Here is a 19,476-nt window from a genome sequence, read left to right as displayed (position 1 = left end):
TACAAAAATAATGGTATGTGTTTCGATGGATTGCCGATGTCTTGAGACATGTATGGATAAGGCATTATCCATCTCTGTGAAAAACCGGCTTTATAGGCCAAAATCTGATGAAGCCCAATGGAAAATAACGCTGCTAAAGGCTAAACCTTTACGAATACCCAATAAGAGAGACAACTATAAAATATTCTCACGATTTGGTTGTCATTCAACTCCGATTAAGATTCGATTTCGAGAAACATTCAAAGTCATGCTAATCCTAAAGACCCATAAACCTCATTTAAAGAGAGAAAGAGTAAAGAACAAGAACAGTACCGTAGTTTTGCGACTGATTTTTCTCCGAGAGACCCAAAGGCCAGCAAAACCTCTGACTGATTTTGCATAACCTTTTTATCTTTATAGTTATTTTATAATTTTCAAATTTTGTGATTACACATATACAAAAAGTAACAAATACAATGGCAAACAAGTTATCACAAAGTTCTCTTCCTTATATCTTATGTTAGTTTTGTATCCTGAGTTTGTAAAACGAGTTTAGTCTAATGTAATATATTATGTAGATATTCGTGGCAAAAAAAATTACAACAGCTTTCTGGGACTTCGATTTATCTAACCATTTTTTTAACGTCTGAATTAATATTAATCAAAAGAGGTGAACACCCCAAAACAAAAGAAAACGTCTTATGACACAAGGCACTAGTATTTGAAAATAAAGCGACAACACTCTAAACTATTTACAAGTCACCAATATCCTTTCTTATCACTTTTTGCCCCAATATTCTTTATCGTTTACTCCATCCGTTTCATTTTAGTTGTCGTTCTAGATTTATGTACACAGGTTAATAAAACATATGATTTGTATATTTTCAAAATAAAAACACAATTACCTATACACCTAATTATATTTCAACTAATAGAAAATAGAAAAAAGAAAAAAAGAATCTTGTTAATAAATTTTGCATTAAAATTCTAAAATGACACTTATTTTGAAACAAATATTTTACTTTACAACGACAATTAAATTGAAACAGGGAAGTATTAATCTGATAAACCCAATAAGGTAATAAACTATTAAAAAGTCAAGGTAAGATGATCCAAAATACCATCCATAATTATATCAGGTGCTACAGAGAATATGTTACCATTAACAACATCTTTTAACTCCCACCTGGCCTGACTAGTAATCTAGTCATAACATCATTGTATTAATTTTAATTAAACAAACACAACATAGAAAAAAATAGTGAAGATTACATTTTGATTAGCTAACCGAAAAAGAGAAATAATCTCAAACTACAAAACGCCAAAAAAGAACTACCTGGGAGACATGGAAGAGTAACTACAGGTAGCATGAGACCGAGAGGAAGAAAGATAACTCTGAGAGGTTGTCATGGTATTAACAGTGAAAGAGCTAAGCTGGTTATTAACCTCTCTCCTCAACGCTCTATACACATCCTCCAGTCCTTCATCGATAAGTTCTAAAATCGTTTGCGGCATTGGAGGCAGATTTATCTCGTCTGAAGATCCTTCTAGAAGCTTCACCACTTCTCCCATTGACGGCCTCATTGATATGTCATCTTGTATGCACCAAAACGCCACTTTAAGAGCTTTCACCACTTCCTCTTCCTCTGCTACTCCTTGTAGCCTTCTATCCACAACTTTCAGGGCCGTCCCGTTCGTTAGTTCCTATACATTATTAATCAATTTGTTAAAAATCGTTAGGCATTTTTTCAAAAAAAAAAATCGTTAGGCATTAGTCATACGTTCAAATGCAGTCTAAATGCTAGACAAACTATCCAAACACGCCAATCTATTTTTAGACATTTTTATATGCAAAACAAAAATTTATTAACATATTATGATACATTTTTACATGCATAACAAAGATTTATAAAGATATTACGATGTTACCTTGTAAGCCCATCCAGGGTAAAAGAAATCTTCAGCGTTGAAGGACACATCAAGATTTCTCCTACCACCAACAATCTCAAGAAGAAGCATTCCATAGCTATACACATCAGCCTTCACTGTAATTGGCCGGTTACTCACCCACTCCGGAGCTAGATACCCTCTCGTCCCTCTAATCATTGTTACCACCTGAGAATGCTCTCTCCCCATCATCTTAGCCAGCCCAAAATCCGATATCTTAGGACAAAAATTTTCATCCAACAAGATGTTCTCGGGTTTAATGTCACAATGAATAATTCTGTTTCTACACTGTTCATGAAAATAAGATATCCCCTGCGCAGTTGCCACAGCAATCTCAAAACGTGTGCGCCAATCAAGCAGCCTGCCCGTCCGGTCTGAAGAGAATATCCATTTGTCTAACGACCCATTTATCATGAACTCATAAACTAGAAGCCTGTAATGTCCAAAAATAATATATTCTCCTCAAATCTTTTTTCTTTAAAACAGAGCAAATTATATTGTAAAAAGTCTTTTTAAGGTTAATGTTTTTATCTTACCGGTGTGAGTCTTCGGAGCAGTAACCACACAAACGAACTAGGTTCATGTGATGCATGGAACCAATGGTATTGACTTCGGTGATAAACTCTCGCTCTCCATGAGATAATACTCTATCTAATCTCTTCACTGCAACCAGCGTTTCACCCGCTACACTTCCTTTGTATACTGTCCCAAATCCACCTGCCATCATAAAAACATAGTAAATAAGATTTAAAACAGCTCTTACTATATATAGAAAGACTTGTTATAAAAGTCAAATGAAGATTCTTTATTCAGACCTGATCCAAGAAGTTGGGAGAAATTATTTGTAGCGTTCTGAAGATCACGATAAGTAAAACTCACAGGAGAGTCACAAAGGATAAGCGAGTTCTTTACGGCTCTCTTTAGTGTTCTCTTCCTATCTACATTGTAGTATAACAACATCCCAAGTAGTGCCACAAGCACAAGCATCCCAACAACTATAGGAATCACAAGAACCTTCTGTCTTAACCCATGGCTTTTATTCGATTTAGAATCCTTATCATCATGATTATTGAAAGGATAAGACTCATTAGCTCTAGTCTTGACGAAAAGTGTTGAGCCAGGATCTTTAAACCCGCCAAAGTTGAGGCCCTTTAGAATCCAACAATAAGGCTTCTCATCATCTAAACCGTAAACCGAAGCAACACATTTGCAATCAGACAAACACATCGAACCGCATTTACTCACGTTACCGATATCGCTGTAGTTAGCGATAACAGAACGTTCCGAGAAATAGTAGTTAGTCTCTTGGACCGTCGAGATCTTGAAGGTACCGTTACGTTTGATGTTTCTCTCACATTCTTGGACCAGAGATGAGTTGTCTGAACAGAGTTTATTCTTTTCTTGATCAGGAAGCTTAACCGAACCGGGCAGACATAAACAGTCGGCGTTTTTCTTGGTCCGGTCCAAGTTGCATACTCCGTTACCGCATATCCCAGCTATGTCACAGGGGTTTGATACAGCCGCCCATTCAGGTACCCATTGGCTTGAACCGTTCATGTCGTTGTCCCATCGGTACAACCGGAGGTTACCGTTGTTCTCTAATACCAATCTCCGCAGAATCCGGTTTTTCGTTAACCGGGGATTACTAGTACTATTATAGCTCCGGTTTTCGTCTACTGGATTCTTGTAGACATACACTGCTCCTGTAGAGGATTCTCCGTAAACGATTTTAAAGCTTCCAGTATCGTCAAGAACAGCGGTAACATCTCCAGTCACATTGGAAATCTCAGGTCCGGACCAGTATGAGTAGTTTGCGTGAGGGTCAAGATTGATGTTGTAGGTTAGACCTAGGCTAAGCGAAGTGTGTTGTTGAAGCATCTTCAGTGAGTAATGGCCATGACGAGACGGTGAAGGGTTAGAGGTTAGTTGTAGAGAAACGGTTAAGGGTTGGTTTGGGAGGAGAGTGTCGGCAGGTTGTGAAAAGCTCTGCCAAATGGCTGGAGAGGTGGTAACTTGGGTCCCAAGGAGGAGGAAGTTTCCGGATTCAGACATGACCGCTGATTCCACGCCGTGGTTTGAGGTGTTTGAGGCCCATATGGTGGTGGTTTGGTCGGAGAGTACAAGGTTTCCGGTTGCTTCTAGCTCCAAGACTGCTTCTTTTGTGACTGGGGAGTTTCTATATTTTAGATATTGGATTTTTTGAGTGAAAATAATGTGGAAAATTTCTTATCATAGACAAATCTACCGCTGGTACTGAATAAATTAGTTTTAACGTTGTATATAATACTTGATTTAATAAAAAGTCAGAGGATTATGTGTACCTATTGGGAGACCAAACGATGGTTGGATCACCGGGAAGTTGTGCGAACCAAATGCTCAGTAAGAACTGGTCGGTTGGTTTAAACCGAGTAAACCCGATTGCAAAAGTACCATTTGCGGAAACCCATACCCGGTTCGGTTCACTAGCTAATAACTTTGAACCCAAACTGATGTTCGGTTCAGAAGCCAAGCCAACTTGAACCGAGCTAACCAAGAACAAGCAGAAGAACGAGAACGAGAGACAAAAATAAGGAGAACTAAAATGAAATGAAGACATAGTAGAATCTTGTAACAAGAGAGGAAGAGACTAAAAATCGTTATAACAAGTGCTTTTGTATTGTTTATATATCGCATATTAATGGTTTGAACGCATTAGAGAGATGGTTCGGTGGGAGAACTCTGACGAAGGTGGTTGTGGCACGTGTCTTTACGGGTGACCTAAATTTTGACAAAGCTCATCGTTTTCTTAAATGGTCGGTTTTAAATAATTGACAATGTTGGATTTTTGGATTTGGCGGCAACCTGTTTTGTGCCTTTTAAATAATTGACACTATATTATGAAAATTTAAGAATTTTTTACATCTAGAAATACTTTCTCACATTTCAATTACAGTACAAGACACTTATCACTTGAGACACATTTTCATTTATCAAAAAGACTCTTATGACTCTAAATTAAAGAAAATCTTTCTCCTCTTTTTATTTCATATTATCATTTTTCTTTTTCTACTTTATGTTTTCATTTACTTTTATTTCAAGTTTTAAAATATATTAAATAAAAATAATTATCATAATAAACTATATATAAATTTATCTATCTTTTAAGATCTATTTTCATATATATATTATATATATATTAATGTGTAAACAAAACTAAATGTGGACGTGAACACCAAAGCGTGGATAACATAATTATAAATTAGTTGTGGACATAGATATCTTAACAGAACTATAAATTAGTTAAAAACTAGTTGTGGACATGGACAATATTCCTTCAAGTCCATTCATCATCTCGGGATCTAAATTCATCTCCAATCAAATTTGCATTCATCCGCATCATGATGAAGCGAAGATCCCTTAGATCGAAAATCTCTGACATGCAAGATATATTACTCTCCAACAGAAGGTAAGCGCTTCTTCGATTTTTTTCTCCAACTCAAAATTTAAATAGTAATGGAAAATAGGTGTATCCATAATTTAATAATAATTAATGTTTTATAACATTTTTTTTATAATTTGTGACAATGTGTTCGTGGAAGTGAAGATTATCCAGTGTCGCATAAATCAGCAAAAAGTAAACCATTTTATATATGATGGAAACTGAATAAACGGACTAGTGCAATGCATATTAAACCCTCAAATTTAAAACTAACAAAACAGAAATTGAATTGTATATTCGCCTCAGTTTACAAAAAAAAAAAAAAAAAACTTGAATTGTATATTCTTTCGATCTAATTTTTATGTATATACTAGTGGTATTCCGGCGCTACGCGCCGAGTTTGTATATTTTATTCTTACATAAATTTAAAATTTATTTTATGGTCTTAGTAAAGAAAATATGGTAAAAGAAAATGATATTTTTTTCTGATCCATTTGATACTGTGTATTACTTTATTTTGAAGTTGCTTAGTTCAAAGTGGAATAACATAAGTGGTTGTAACTAATTGATTCAATAAAAGTAGAATAAAAAGCCGATAGTCGTAACAAATTTAAATTAGTTGAAATTTAAACATAAAGTAAAATTGATGTTTTCTTTAGAGAACATATTGAGTTATATTGTTAAATATCATGTGAACAATATATAGAAGGAACTTAAATGTGTGTAATGAAGTTTTGTTCTTATATGTTTTTTATTTGCTTTTTGGTAATAAACTAATTATGGCAATGGAACATATTAGGAAATGAGGAAAAACATTTCTATATTTTTTAAAAAAAATTAAAATGAAAATCAAAAACAACATTATGCAAATGAAACTGAGAATTGGAACATTTCTCCCCCCCCCCCCCCCCCCCCCCAACCGCTACAAATCTCAAATAAAAAAATAAAAACAAAATTTATTTAGTTTATTTCTAGCTTAACTGTTCTATTTAGGCATAAATTCATTTTTGTACGAAAAACATATATAGAAATTGATTCAGTGATCTGAAACTTGTTGGGTAATCATTGACTGGAAAAGACACCTGATTCACTTTTAGGGTCGATATAAGAAACACTCCACAAGAGAACTAAGATGGTTCATTTCCATTGAGGCCATCTATCTGAGTGTCATAGTCTTGATCGAGCCATTGGTTGAGTCATGCCACACCAACTCCAGCTATTCACACACGCAAAATACAGTAAATTTTAAAATCCCCAAATTTAAACCACTTAACAAACAAAGGTTCAGAGTAACTCATACACACCTATTCTATGATCACGTTATCACCTTCTTTAAAGCCACATTCTTCAGTGATTTGTTCACACCACAAGCATCAACCATGTGCTGGAACCTTTTCTATGAATTCATGAATCTGACAAACAAAATTTGCGTTGACACTGGTTAGTGACAAACGAACCACAACAGTCTGAGGAAAACGAAAAGCAAAAAAAAAAGAAGAAAGTAGAGAAAATACCTTTGATTCGAATTTTGGACTCGAGGAAACCCCTCCAGAAATACCGCTGTGGTTATACACCACATCGGACACAAAGTGTCAATGCAAATGTCTATGACCACAAAAATTATAACAAAGAGACGGAAAGAAAAGATCTGATTTTTATTGATCACACTTACGATGGCTTAGATTCACCAGACATGTCTATGACCATGATGATAATCATTTGTACTAACTGGCTAAGGAAACTGAGAGAGAAGAGCAAATACTTCAAGATGAAACTACCATGTTCCATTGGAGTTGGGCAATACTCGAAATCACTGTGCTTGGTAATCCTTCGACATGCACCGGCTTTAGTCTCTCGGTTATAAGCTGGAAAGCAGATAGAGAAAAAAAAAGAAGAAAAGGATTTACAATCACTAAAATATTATTCACACTTTCCTATTCTTTCTGCACTATTCAACATTTTACTTGCCCAATCAACCATGTAAAAAAGAGATGGTTTCGTTGATACGAAAACATAAAGAGAAAGTCTGTAATTTCTAGCAGACGTACCGATCATAACGATATCAAAGTCAGATATGTAATCACTTATTGACTGAAGGAGGGAAGCTCCTATAGCTTCAGCTAAGTCCGTCTAACTAATCTGCACAACAGAAGTGCAAAACAAAAAGCACCTATAGCTTCAGCTAAGTCCGTCTAACTAATCTGCACAACAGAAGTGCAAAACAAAAACTTTAGGCAACACTCATCTATATTTGAAACCCACAACTGATCGTGAAGAAAAAGAAACAATATAAGCACGCACCAAGAAACATAGTACCCTCATAAGAGCCGAGCTTGAGCTTGCCATGATTTTCTGGCTGTAAAGAAAACATTAGAAATTCATCCAAAACTTTATACTGAATGAGTGCTAAAAAAGATACGAAAAATACCAGAATAGAAATTGAGAGACACAAATCAGAGAGTGGATATAACAAAGACTACATACCTCTCTGAGAGTACTGATTGCTCTCTGTCACATCAAATGAACTCAGCTCATCACTACCTCCCTCTCGCGTTGGAACGTGTTCAACGCGGTGGACGCTAATCAATCACTGGATCATCATAGACCGCATCCTTTAAAAAAAAGAAGATATTATAAACACAGTTATCGATTACAATAAGAGAAAGTAACAAAAGATTAAGTGACTTCTCGTTCTATGAGAGAAAGAATATGACGTTGGAAGCAAAACTCCAATGATTTTAAGAACATATGTTTCCAAAGAGGCAATTTACCTTCTCATCTACCAGAACTATATCGATCCCCATAAACTTTCCACCTTTCTTGGAATTCCTAACTTCCCAGAAACAGAGGAGAAGGGAGACGTTACAGTGAGTTGTGCTGTGGAGGAGAAGGGAGACGTTACGGTGAGTTGTGCTGTTCATCGCTGGAAGATGGTGTATTTGTACTCGTTGCTTCATAACCTGATCTCGTGGTGGAAATCTTTTTATTGTTGGTAATCTGTGTTGGATCCCTAGGAGAATCTTCTTTCGCAGCAGAACTACATATTTCATAGAATGGTTTCTCTACTTCCTGCAGTATGTACAGTCTCAGAAGAATGTAATGGCGAGGTGATGCTGTCTATTTTCTTCAACCTTTGGATACGGTATAATCAATGGTGAAATGTTGGTGTACTAAAGTTGTCCACGCATTGTATGAACTCGTGAGGCTCTCATCGTTAGATGTTGAGGTGATTCCACCTCCTCAGAAATTTTCATGCTCTATTGGAGCTTGATTCGAGTGATGCAATGCAAATACTATGAGCTTGTTTCCAGTGTGTGCTGCTCATACTCTCTGTAGACGTTTAAAGCTGAATTATTTTCCTTGACATAGGTATATGTCTCTGGACTCCTGGAGGCCGCTTGTCTAGTTGTTGGTAAGTCTGGACCAAAGTCCAAAGAGTCAAACTTATTAATTCTTCTTGTAGCAGTGAACTCTTTGGAGTTTGAAATCTGTGGACTTGGTCGTCGTACTCTCGTTTGCCTTCTTCCGTGGGCTTGAATGAAGTTCAAAGTCGCCTAACCTGCTTGCAGAAAAGCATATTGCTAAGTTACTTCATATTAACATAGATATGATTTCATTTTAGTGGATACGTACGCATCAAAATCATAAAAAAAAAGGCAAACAAATTATTTTCTGTTTTAGACTTCCACACTATACCTTTCTTTCGTCTTTGTGGTTTTCTTGACTGGGCTTGAGAAATCAAAGTCCGATATGTCCATTTTAAATGATGATAATTTGCCAAAAACTCCACCCAAGTCGAAACCCATATCCCTGAGAAGGAGACAGAAAAACGTAACTATGTGAGACAGTGTGCCTTGTTGTCAAACAAGGCTATCTTACAGAAGTAATCCATAGTATTCTTAAAAAAAAAAGCTTTGAATTAGTAGCCACTTATTCTTCATAGTATGTCGAAATTTCGGTGAATTCATATTAAACTTCTCAAGAAATATCTTTAATCTTCTTCTGCCGCAACCAACTTACTTGAGGGCAATCATTTAGCAAGCACACTTGTAAACAAAATTTGGATTCAATAAGGTTTAGATCATTGAAACCAGCTCTTAAAAACTTAAAACTTACCAAGCATTAGATCTTTCTCCTTAGCTTCTGTGTAACTTTTTCTTAGCAGGTGCAGACATGGCAAAATCTGTTCAGTATTACTCTTGACAATTTACTGCAAACAAAATAAGCTACCATCATAATCATTCAATCACTCACTCATAAAAATACTTATCTCTTTCGACCAAAAAAAAAATACTTAATCTCTTATGTTATGATCAACAACAAACCTGCCACGATCGCAATCATCTCTGTCCCCTACTTCATCGCCGCCAGATAGATTCACAACCAATATCACTCCCTCCGGAGTTCTCTCTTCTCCTCTACCTCACCTTCTTTACATCCCAGCAAATCCTCCGTCTCTGAATTTGTCGCTGGCGTAAATTAAAATCCTCTCAGATTCTTTTGGATCTCAACAGCTGAATCCTTCATTCGATTACTAATTGAAAATGAGAGTAACCGATGAATAAGTGGAGTGATGTTGCCTTTGATAAACCCACCACCAACGTAGCACATAAATATAAACCCACCACCAACGTAGCACATAAATACAATCAGAGACTACACTACTCTGCATAAAGTAAAAGAGATGGACACGTGGAGTGTTTTGCCCCTATGTGACTGCTGATGTGGATGAATGTGGAGAGATCAAAGTCTCCTTTATTATATAAGATACTAGAGAAACGTCTGAAACTAAAATAGTTTTGACTTCAAGTCTGCAAGCAAATTCGTCAACGCCTTAAAATAAATTTTGCAAATCTTTTACATACTTTTTTCTTTCAAAACTGGAGTCGGCCATGTGGAGCTGAACATCATCAACCTTCAAAATAATGATGCTATATGTTTCATCATCAACCTTCAAAATAATGGTGTTATATGCCATGTGGAGCTGAAACATATAATATAATATGAAATATATAGTAAGTATCCGTGCATACTAAAAAGCAAGTAATCCTTATTTCATTATTTGAAGGTTGATGATGACGTAATTTAATACTGATACACACATTGCAAATCAAAATACCAACACGCACCCCACACACACACACACACACACACACACACACACACACACACACACACAACAATTCTTCATAAACCAAACACGAGAGAACTGAAAGCATAAAAAGGTAACTTCAGCTTCCTTTCACACACGAGCCACTATAGATGAACTGTAACCATTTTTATCATCCCAAAATTTAGACCAAAGCATTACACCTCCATATTTTCGTGACTTCTTTACAGTTGGAAGAATCTGTGAAACCAGTACATCCGCTGGGATATATCCACCTCCAGCGGCTTCAGGAGCCGCTGGGAGACCTAGAAAGATTTTTTGGGCAGTGACCGAAGTTGTCCACGTCTTCCATGAATGGAAAAGGCTTTGCGTATCACCTGAAGTGTATTGACAAGGTGGATTGTTGTAGAACATGACCCAAACATAGTCGAAAAGTCTAGTTTTAAGGGCACTTCCCATTAGATCGTCTGGAAATGGACACTGAGGAGCTCCTGTTATGTACACTTTTCTTCCCCGGTGGCTAAAATTTGAAAGAAACCTGTCCAAATTTTCAAATACAAATTTATAAGTCAACAATTATGAAAATGTCTTTTTATGTTCTTTTGTTATAAGTATACCACATCTTACTACGTGTCCAATGTTCAAAAAATTACTAGGCGGTAACTATGGCGCTTCGTTGAGGATTAACAATTAGATGGATTACTCGGGACCTATACAAGACCTAAATGTTAACAATTTATTGATTTATTGTTTATATATTTTACATTTACATCAGATATTTTAGTTCTTGGGTTTAATTGTAAAATTATTTTGATGAATTATAAAAAGAACTAGACAAATTTTTAGATTTATATTAATATTATTTCTTAACTTAACAGATATAGACAAGTTTAGATTGCTTTAAATGATTGAGACCAATTTTAACTAATTTAAAACAGTTTAAACCGATTTTAGTTGCATAAATCAGAAATTAATAAAATCGTTTCGGCTATGGCCTACCCGATTTTTAAAACATTGACAATATATTGACAATATATTGACAATATATGTCTTTAGGTTCTAGATTTTTTGGCCCAGGTATTATAATATGATTGAGAATTGAAAAAAATAAAATTTCTTTTTTGGTGATAAAAGATGAAATCTATATGTAGATCAAAATGTTCCCCTAGTACCTAACAAGATCATCCCAGTGTTGAGGAGAGCCAAGTTCGATATTGAAATCGATACCATCAAGAACAGCATCACCTAAGGGACGTGCCGATGATTTCCCTCCCAAAAAGTTGTTCCACAAATAATCAGCGACCATTTTTGCGTCTTCCCTAGACCCGATTGAATAGTTTCCAATGGCGCCGCCGAGAGACAACATAACCTTGTTATTAAAAAGACTCATGTGAACTTTTTGTAACCATGACCAAATCTAAAAGTAGATGTGCTTTCAAACTAGTTAATTAAATTTGAGGGAGGGAAAAGTGGTTTGAGTTAAAAGGGAAAAAAATTATTGACAATAGAATACTGGAAGCAAATTCATAAATAGATGAAAATCTTTGTAGCTTGTAACCAGCAAAATACTGTAATATCATGTAGACTACTAGCTTATCACTGGATAAATGTATGTTAGACGTTAAGGATATTTGAATGGACAGACCTTGATGCCACGACGTTGACAAGTTTTGACCTGAGCGCCAAAATGGGTGCAAGTGTTAGCCGCAGGGTTGCAGTGGCCGGCAAGGTTGAGCTCCGGCGTTTGACCGTTTCCGAATTTCACAAGAAAGGCGATGTTGACGTAAGCATACCTGCCGGTGGCACATGTGGCGGAGAGACTACCTTCGAAGCCGTTTTGGCCCCAGTAGATGGCTATGCCTCTGGATGAATGGGAGGGTTTGCAAAAACAGCAGCTTATGAAGAAGAAAAAGGATAAAACAGGCTTAAGAAATTTTATGTTACTCATATTTTTGTTTTTGATGTCTTTGTCTTCTTCTTGGCTGTTTTGTTTGTCATTGGTTAACTTGCTTTTATAAAAGACTTATGCTAAGAAAAGAAACGTTTGTGCGTTTTTCCTTTATTGCACTTTGAATCTTATCTTTGTATTTGTATAATGGCTCTCACACACATTGCATGACTTCAATTGGTTGTCTGTTTTTCCGTCAAATGATATCGCTTTACGACTTAAACTAGATGCAGAACTCAAACGTTTTAACAAGCCATCTAGAATCTCTGCCCACAAACTGTAGTTATATAAAGAAAAATAAAGAATGACAATTTTCTAAACATTCGCCGGTCAAATCATTAATACTAAATTTTGTAACTGAAGTAACCGGAAAAAAATATTCAAGACTCATAAGTTTGTCTTGGGTTGAGACAAGAATAGTTCATCGCACAATACTTCGTTTACAAGTACAACTGATGTACTCCTCCTTGTCAGTTTCAGTATTATATAGCTCCAATTCTATTACTGAAATCAAATTTGTGCATATACAAACAACAATCTACTTCTGTTAATACATACTTAAAAAAAAAAAATTCCAAGCTTTTCACATAGAAACCAAACTCATTCATTGACAGAAACACAGAACATAAAGATATTTTTGATACTGAAACGTATGAGTCCAATACATTATCATTAGCTTATAACTACATAAAATATATAAAACATCAAAGATCCATAAGCAGAGTAGTAAAAAACGTGAACAATTAAATCATCTACTATTGTTGAAAATCGAACCCAAAGTTCCCAAAACAGCAAAAGCAAGCAAAGGGCTGACGTCAAGCGTGTCAAAGACGGGAGGGATAATGTTCCTGAAGAGATTGAGATACGGATCACAAAGATCTCTAAGCGCGAGGGTGGTGAGTGATTTGGTTGAGTCTGAGAAGGGAGATTGAGGAGAGGGTTTAGCGAAAGAGAGTGTTGTTGGAGATGTGGAGGAGGAGAGGGTGGTTTTAGCGGTTTTGAGAGAGAGATTGAAGGAGGGTGTATAGGGAAAGGAGAGACGGAGAGGAGGATTGCGAGGATGGTGGAGTGGTGGGAATCTAGGGCTGACGTAAAGTGAAGGGGAGCGAAGGGAGACGACGTTGGTGGTCGTAAACGCCATTTTAGTTGCTCTGAGAAAAAAAAAACAAAACCTTCCCGTTTCAGTATTATCTCGAGTGAGGAGATAAAACATTTTGGAATTGACTTTTTCGGTTTTCCCTCTTGGCGTTGACTCTTACGTGTCATGTGGCCCATTATAATTATTTAACTGATCAGTTATAATTATAAACATTCACAATTTTGAATATTTCTTTTTTTTTTATCATCAGTTAAAATAGAACTCTTGTGAAATAGCTTTTTTTTTTGTCACTATCTTGTGAAATAGCTTATTGCCTTATTGTAAGAAATAAGCATGAATAATTGGTGTTATTCCGAGGGATGCGGGTCTTCCACAAAGTAGACAATAATCTATTCAATACAAAAACTAAATAAATTTGGATATATAAACAAATATATTAACAAATTCTTTTACTATATTAAACTAATATATAAATTTTATAAATTTAAGCATAAAACTAAAATTAAGTGAGATGACTTAAATAAATGTATTATCCTACTTTGATACAAATATAGTAATACAAATTGTTTGATCCTTCTTAAAGATTTCAGATTTATTTAAAAGAATATAGGTTATTTAGTAAAAAAATATATCAAATTAAATTTACAATAGCTGTATAGGTGAAAATTAATAGATCAAAAACTAAACGTTATGAATATTAAAAATTATATTTAATATGATTAAACTTTGATTATATTTGATAACATAAAATATATTCTCCCTTTCTATTTATAGATATAAAATCAAAAACTAAACGTTAAAAATGAAAAATAAACTGAAAATGACAATTTTATAAACATTTAAATTAAAATAATATTATATTTTCTGCAGGTCAAAACTCTCGCCTAAAATCTTAATCCATCTAATATATCAACTAAAATAGTTCATGTAACCATTAATTATATATAAAATTAAAAATTTAGATAAATAAAAAAGGTTATCGTCAAAATGTTAATCCCGCGCTTTCAAAGGTAACATGAATTTTATTTACATTGGGTCAAAATTTACAAAATACATTTTATTTTGATGAATAGGATTACAAAGAAAAACACAAATATGATTACAAATAAATACATAAATATGATTATAAAAAAAACACAAATATGAAAAAAAAAATTTAATATATATAACAAAAAATTGTTCGATAAAATGCCAAAAAATGTGATCACACTCTAAGAGACCTTATGTCATCTGTGTTCGTCCTGTTTTTATCCTCGAGACTGCGCATTGGGAGATGAAAGTTAGGTATCACAGCTGCTATTGAAGAGACCCATCTCGCATTCCCTCTTGTAGGCCTCGAATTGATGCGTACGAGGGAAATGGAGGACAGAGATGCCCTTTTTCAAAAAAAAAAAAAAAGAAATGGAGGGCAGAGTCAATGGAGATCAAGACGTGACCTTTCAAAGCTGCCATCCTTCAACGTTGGGGAACGTTGCAACGAGGCCACAATCAATTGAGCTCCGGCGGGAGAGGAACGTGGGCTTTTTGATCAAATATAGTAACTTATAACTGTTAATAATGCAGCTGATATCTCAAGTCTTCTTACTTTGTAATATAGGAATCAAAACTAGCTACATGAGTTGAACAAATGTGCTCTCTGGTCTCTGCTAAACAACAATGAGATAGCATGTTTAAATCGTAATCAGATACTACTTAAACAAAAGCAGCGTACATGTGCTAAACATTCGAAGGCATTATCTTCCTACCTCTATTGGACCAAATAGTAGCTTTATAACAAGTTACTGGAGTGCTGACAAAAATAAGAAAAAACAAGTTACTAGGGAGATCTTGGAAACGAAAGCCAAAACCAAACATAGCAGAGAAGTTGACAAATAACATAAAAAGTTTAAATACTTGCATAAACAATAAAGCATTCTTCTTCACTGCGTCTTAAGCATGTCATCATCTATGATTCCTCCGTAATTAAGGGCGCCAATCAAGCTGCAAGCAATCAGAGAAAATAAAGTATATGAGTAAAAGCCAGTTATGTATTCTACCAAGAGAAACTATGTCATAATTGTACGTTACCTGCATTATGCGATTTTGACACTGATGAACAAAAAGACAATCTCCACCGGAGGACCAGATAGTAAACCTATCAAGAGGGTCATTTGGATCACTGCACCAATCACTATCAAACTCCTCTTGTGGTAGCGTAGACACCGTTGCAACATATTCCCCACTTGGATTCCAAACAACCTGGTTGGCCTTCACGTTTGCAACTGAGGAAATTTGAGCAAGCCGATCCACATCAAAAAACTCAAGCTTGCCCTCTTTCAATGCAGCAACAACCACGAGATTGCCTTTGGGCGACCAAAAGAGGGAATCTGCTTGCTTGTTGCTCAAAGTAGTAAGCTCTGTGACCTTTCCAGGTGTCTTCATCGAATAGAAACTGACAGATAGGGTTGGTTCGTCTCCGTAAATCACAGCAAATCTGTGACCGCTAGGTTCCCACGCAAAAGCCAGGATCCTCTTGTCCACCTTGAGAAAATCTGTGGGTATGCCTTCCTCTTTGATGCGGAAAAACTCAAATCCCCCGTAAGTGTTGACAGCAAAGTACTCACCATTGCTCTGCCAGTGCATCTTGCAGTCACCAACAATAGCGGTAAGATCCTTCTCTGCCAGCTTCAACTTGTCGGGGATTTGTAAAAGAAGAGTCTTGACATGCTGCTCGCCACCGGCTTTCAACAGTATTGCAAGCACAGCTTCTGTGGGAGACCAAGAAATATCTATAACATCATCAAGGTTCAGTGGTGCCTTGCCCAACAGGTTGAAATTCTTGGTCTCGTAGACAGATACAGTGTTGTTTTTGCTAAGCGTGGCGAAGTATGTATCATCTTTACCCCCAGCCCATCTGCATGGAACAACATTTACCATATGAATGAACTTGTATAATAATAATAAAACTGAAATGCAGTTAAGAAAAATACCTTATCACAGGCCACTGGGGAGAGTCAGCAACATCACCATTATTTAGTCCAACGATTCCTGTCCCAGTGCTCACATCGAAAATCTTTAGCCAGAGTCCCTGCAAACGGCACAAATTAGAATAATTTTGCAACAAAGAGAAATTATGGGAAGAAAAGAAAGAAAGAAGCACTCACATTTGGGTCAGTTAGGTCTGGTCTGTTATAGGTTACTAGGTATTTCTCACCTGGGGAAATATCAAACTCTTCTACCTTCAAGAACCAAAAAAAAAAAGAGAATCAAAAGTCTATTTAAAAAAACAAAGAGAGAAGGCATGATTGGTTATTTTCAAAATAAATATGAAGAAGACAAACCTGATAGTGACTAAAACGCATGAGGCGGCCAAAGTCCGTATAATATCTTGAGCCCCAAATACTGACCACGCCGTAGTTAGATGTGACAAAGAAGGAACCTAGAGGAGACCACCGCGAAGGCAACTTCTTATAAGAAGGATAACGGAAAAAAGATACGGTTCCATCAACAGACCAATTATCATTCCATAAAAGCTTGTCAAGTGTGCCATCACGGATAAATAATTGATCCAAGGCTCCAACGTTAAAGCACTGCAAAGAAAATATATTTGGTTAGCAAGCATCCTAACCTAGCCATGATATGCAGATGAAAAAAAGACAGTGACGCACCTTGGAGTCCAAGGGTCTGTCGAAAAACCTCCTGGTCAGAGAAGAAGAGCATGGAATACTAGTGGGAGGGTTCTGCACAGAAACACAACATAGATATGTCAAAAGAAAATTGTTTCATACTCAACACATAATTAACGAATTAGAAACAAAGAACTTGTGCCTACTTTGGTTTCGATCTTGATAAACTGCAAGTAAGAGCGCTCCTTCTGAATGTATGATTCCTTATGGGATCGACTAGATCCAGCTTTGCTATAAAAAAAAAAGAGGAACAACTGTTCAAAAACCACACCACATATACGTTGAAATTGCATCAAAAAGACCATGAAAGAGAGAGCCAATAAAAAAAAATATCACCTCTCAATCCTCCTATATGTACGTCGTCGAGTACTAATCGTCCAGGTATCACCTCTCATCACCTTCATTCTTCTCTCCACTTCAGCATCAGCCATCCCGTCAAAAGGATGGAACTTTAGTGTTTTTTTTTCTTAAGAATTTTTGTCCCTCAATGTTTAGATCTGTAAGTACGGATGATGAAAAAAAAAACCTCCGATGAATCTGTTGTTGATTGGGTGAAATTAGGTGTTTTTGCGGCTTTTCAAAGTTCTAATTGCGAGAGGTAAAGAACATCAGACGAAGGGAACACAACAAGATCAAAAGGCAAGGATAGAATTGTTTATATATCTTTCATATTTAAATTAATTATTATATTTTAAGATATTTTCTGTTAATTTCGAAAATATATTATATATTAAGTTAACTTATATATAATTCTATGACTTTTGTAAGTTTAACATATTTAAATTAATTTATATTTTATTTTGAAATTAACGATTTTTAAATAATATTGATATTTTTATAATAGCAAACTAAAATGTTGATTTGTCATATTAGAATTGGTTGTTTTGAATCATATGTGGACGATCCGAGTGACTTATATTAGCGAAGATTTGTATTATAATTTTCTTTAAAATGTTGTTCCAAAAAATAATATAGTAGTGTTATTAAAGTTTTATTTGTTGATGAGTAAATAACTATATTAATTCATTTGATTGATAAATGACCGTTTAAAAATATATAGATAAATGGGGCTTTTTGCAAAAGTGACTCAAAACTTGGAGTCAAACAGAAAACTAACATTTTCTTTTGATTCCTTTTTTTTTGAGATTTTAACCCCACACCTGCATTTTATCTACGAAAATGCCATTAACATTTTTTTTTTTTTTTTCAAAAATGGCTTCTTTACTGTCTCAACCTCATCTTCTTCAAGTATTTACAATATTGCCACTGCAATGAATAGTGGCAACAACCTTGTACGAACTGTTTGGAGCTTTTATTGCCCTTTAATGCACGTAAATCTCTTTACACTCTCTCTGTTTCAATTGTTATGAACTAAAAACAACATTTCTTTCACTTTCTCTCTATATTCATCCAAAAAACTCAAGCTTTTGATTCAAAATATGGGCTATGGTTGACAGAGCCATATTTCTTTCGTTTTGACTTACGGTTGCTTTCGTTTGAGGTTCTGGGTGGTTGGAGAAGACCTGTGTGCAAACGAAGTCATCTCACCTAGTTTAAGGTACGAATTTGAATTTTTTTTCAAGATCTGTTCGCGTAGAAGACTTACTAGTAAGTCATCTGTATGTAGAAGACTTACTGATGAGTCTTCTGGTCAAACGGACGACTTAAATTAAGTCGTCCAGCTTTGTTTGTTAAAAAAAAACACTCCAGACGACTTATATATACGTCGTCTACGAGAAACGGGCTAGTTTTGCATTTGACCGAATCGTGTCAGATCTTTGACTATTTCTGGACGACTTATAATTCAGTCGTCTCTGGGAAAGTTAAAATTTCAATATTTTATGAAAACTTGACGACTTACGTGTAAGTCGTCCTAGGTTAGTTTTGTAATTGAAAAATAAAACTTCATAATTTAACTTTAACCAGACGACTTAATATAAAGTCGTCCCTCCAGAAGACTTAATTTAAAGTCGTCCGGGGAAAGCAAAGTCGTCCAGAATTTTTCCCAATTTTCTGGTCAAACCTTGCTTATCCCGGACGACCTTAAATTAAGTCGTTTAGCTGGACGACTTTCATCTAAGTCGTCTGGAGAAAGTTAAATTTCAAGTTTTATTTTTCAATTACAAAACTAACCTAGGACGACTTACACGTAAGTCGTCAAGTTTTCATAAAATATTGAAATTTTAACTTTCCCAGAGACGACTGAATTATAAGTCGTCCAGAAATAGTCAAAGATCTGACACGATTCGGTCAAATGCAAAACTAGCCCGTTTCTCGTAGACGACTTATATATAAGTCGTCTGAAGTTTT

The 19,476-nt window shown here is 35.5% G+C and overlaps 3 protein-coding genes across 4 annotated transcripts; all 3 read right to left on the bottom strand.

Annotated features, from left to right (window-relative positions):
* Positions 1-1,061: 1,061 nt before the first annotated feature.
* LOC106436472 (G-type lectin S-receptor-like serine/threonine-protein kinase At5g24080) lies at positions 1,062-5,117 on the bottom strand. Of its 2 annotated transcripts, none has more exons than XM_013877435.3 (5): positions 4,248-5,117; positions 2,742-4,102; positions 2,463-2,643; positions 1,909-2,359; positions 1,062-1,683 (listed from the first exon to the last, which is right to left on the bottom strand). In XM_013877435.3, the coding sequence occupies exons 1-5, from the start codon at positions 4,520-4,522 to the stop codon at positions 1,312-1,314; spliced, it is 2,640 nt and encodes an 879-aa protein (XP_013732889.2). In that variant the 5' UTR covers positions 4,523-5,117; the 3' UTR covers positions 1,062-1,311. The 2 variants fall into 2 exon arrangements, with proteins under 2 accessions (XP_013732889.2, XP_013732891.2); XM_013877437.3 differs by having other exon boundaries at positions 2,742-4,091; positions 4,248-4,472.
* A 1,236-nt stretch (positions 5,118-6,353) lies between these two features.
* On the bottom strand, positions 6,354-12,486 carry LOC106417827 (acidic endochitinase-like). The gene is made up of 13 exons (XM_048761985.1): positions 12,100-12,486; positions 11,627-11,823; positions 9,670-10,992; positions 9,461-9,554; positions 9,041-9,154; positions 8,116-8,903; positions 7,829-7,956; positions 7,646-7,700; positions 7,393-7,545; positions 7,017-7,209; positions 6,859-6,904; positions 6,649-6,756; positions 6,354-6,560 (listed from the first exon to the last, which is right to left on the bottom strand). Exons 1-3 carry the CDS (start codon positions 12,400-12,402, stop codon positions 10,587-10,589), a joined length of 906 nt encoding a protein of 301 aa, XP_048617942.1. The 5' UTR covers positions 12,403-12,486; the 3' UTR covers positions 6,354-6,560; positions 6,649-6,756; positions 6,859-6,904; positions 7,017-7,209; positions 7,393-7,545; positions 7,646-7,700; positions 7,829-7,956; positions 8,116-8,903; positions 9,041-9,154; positions 9,461-9,554; positions 9,670-10,586.
* A 537-nt stretch (positions 12,487-13,023) lies between these two features.
* On the bottom strand, positions 13,024-17,816 carry LOC106436466 (eukaryotic translation initiation factor 3 subunit B-like). The gene is made up of 8 exons (XM_013877429.3): positions 17,503-17,816; positions 17,313-17,397; positions 17,149-17,220; positions 16,822-17,070; positions 16,645-16,719; positions 16,471-16,568; positions 15,569-16,394; positions 13,024-15,481 (listed from the first exon to the last, which is right to left on the bottom strand). The coding sequence occupies exons 1-8, from the start codon at positions 17,595-17,597 to the stop codon at positions 15,464-15,466; spliced, it is 1,518 nt and encodes a 505-aa protein (XP_013732883.2). The 5' UTR covers positions 17,598-17,816; the 3' UTR covers positions 13,024-15,463.
* Between the last annotated feature and the right edge of the window lie 1,660 nt (positions 17,817-19,476).

This window comes from Brassica napus, chromosome C7 (assembly GCF_020379485.1).
Source record: "Brassica napus cultivar Da-Ae chromosome C7, Da-Ae, whole genome shotgun sequence".
NCBI lineage: Eukaryota > Viridiplantae > Streptophyta > Magnoliopsida > Brassicales > Brassicaceae > Brassica > Brassica napus.
Note: the sequence above shows the minus strand (reverse complement) of the source record. Positions and strands in the feature narration are given on the sequence as shown.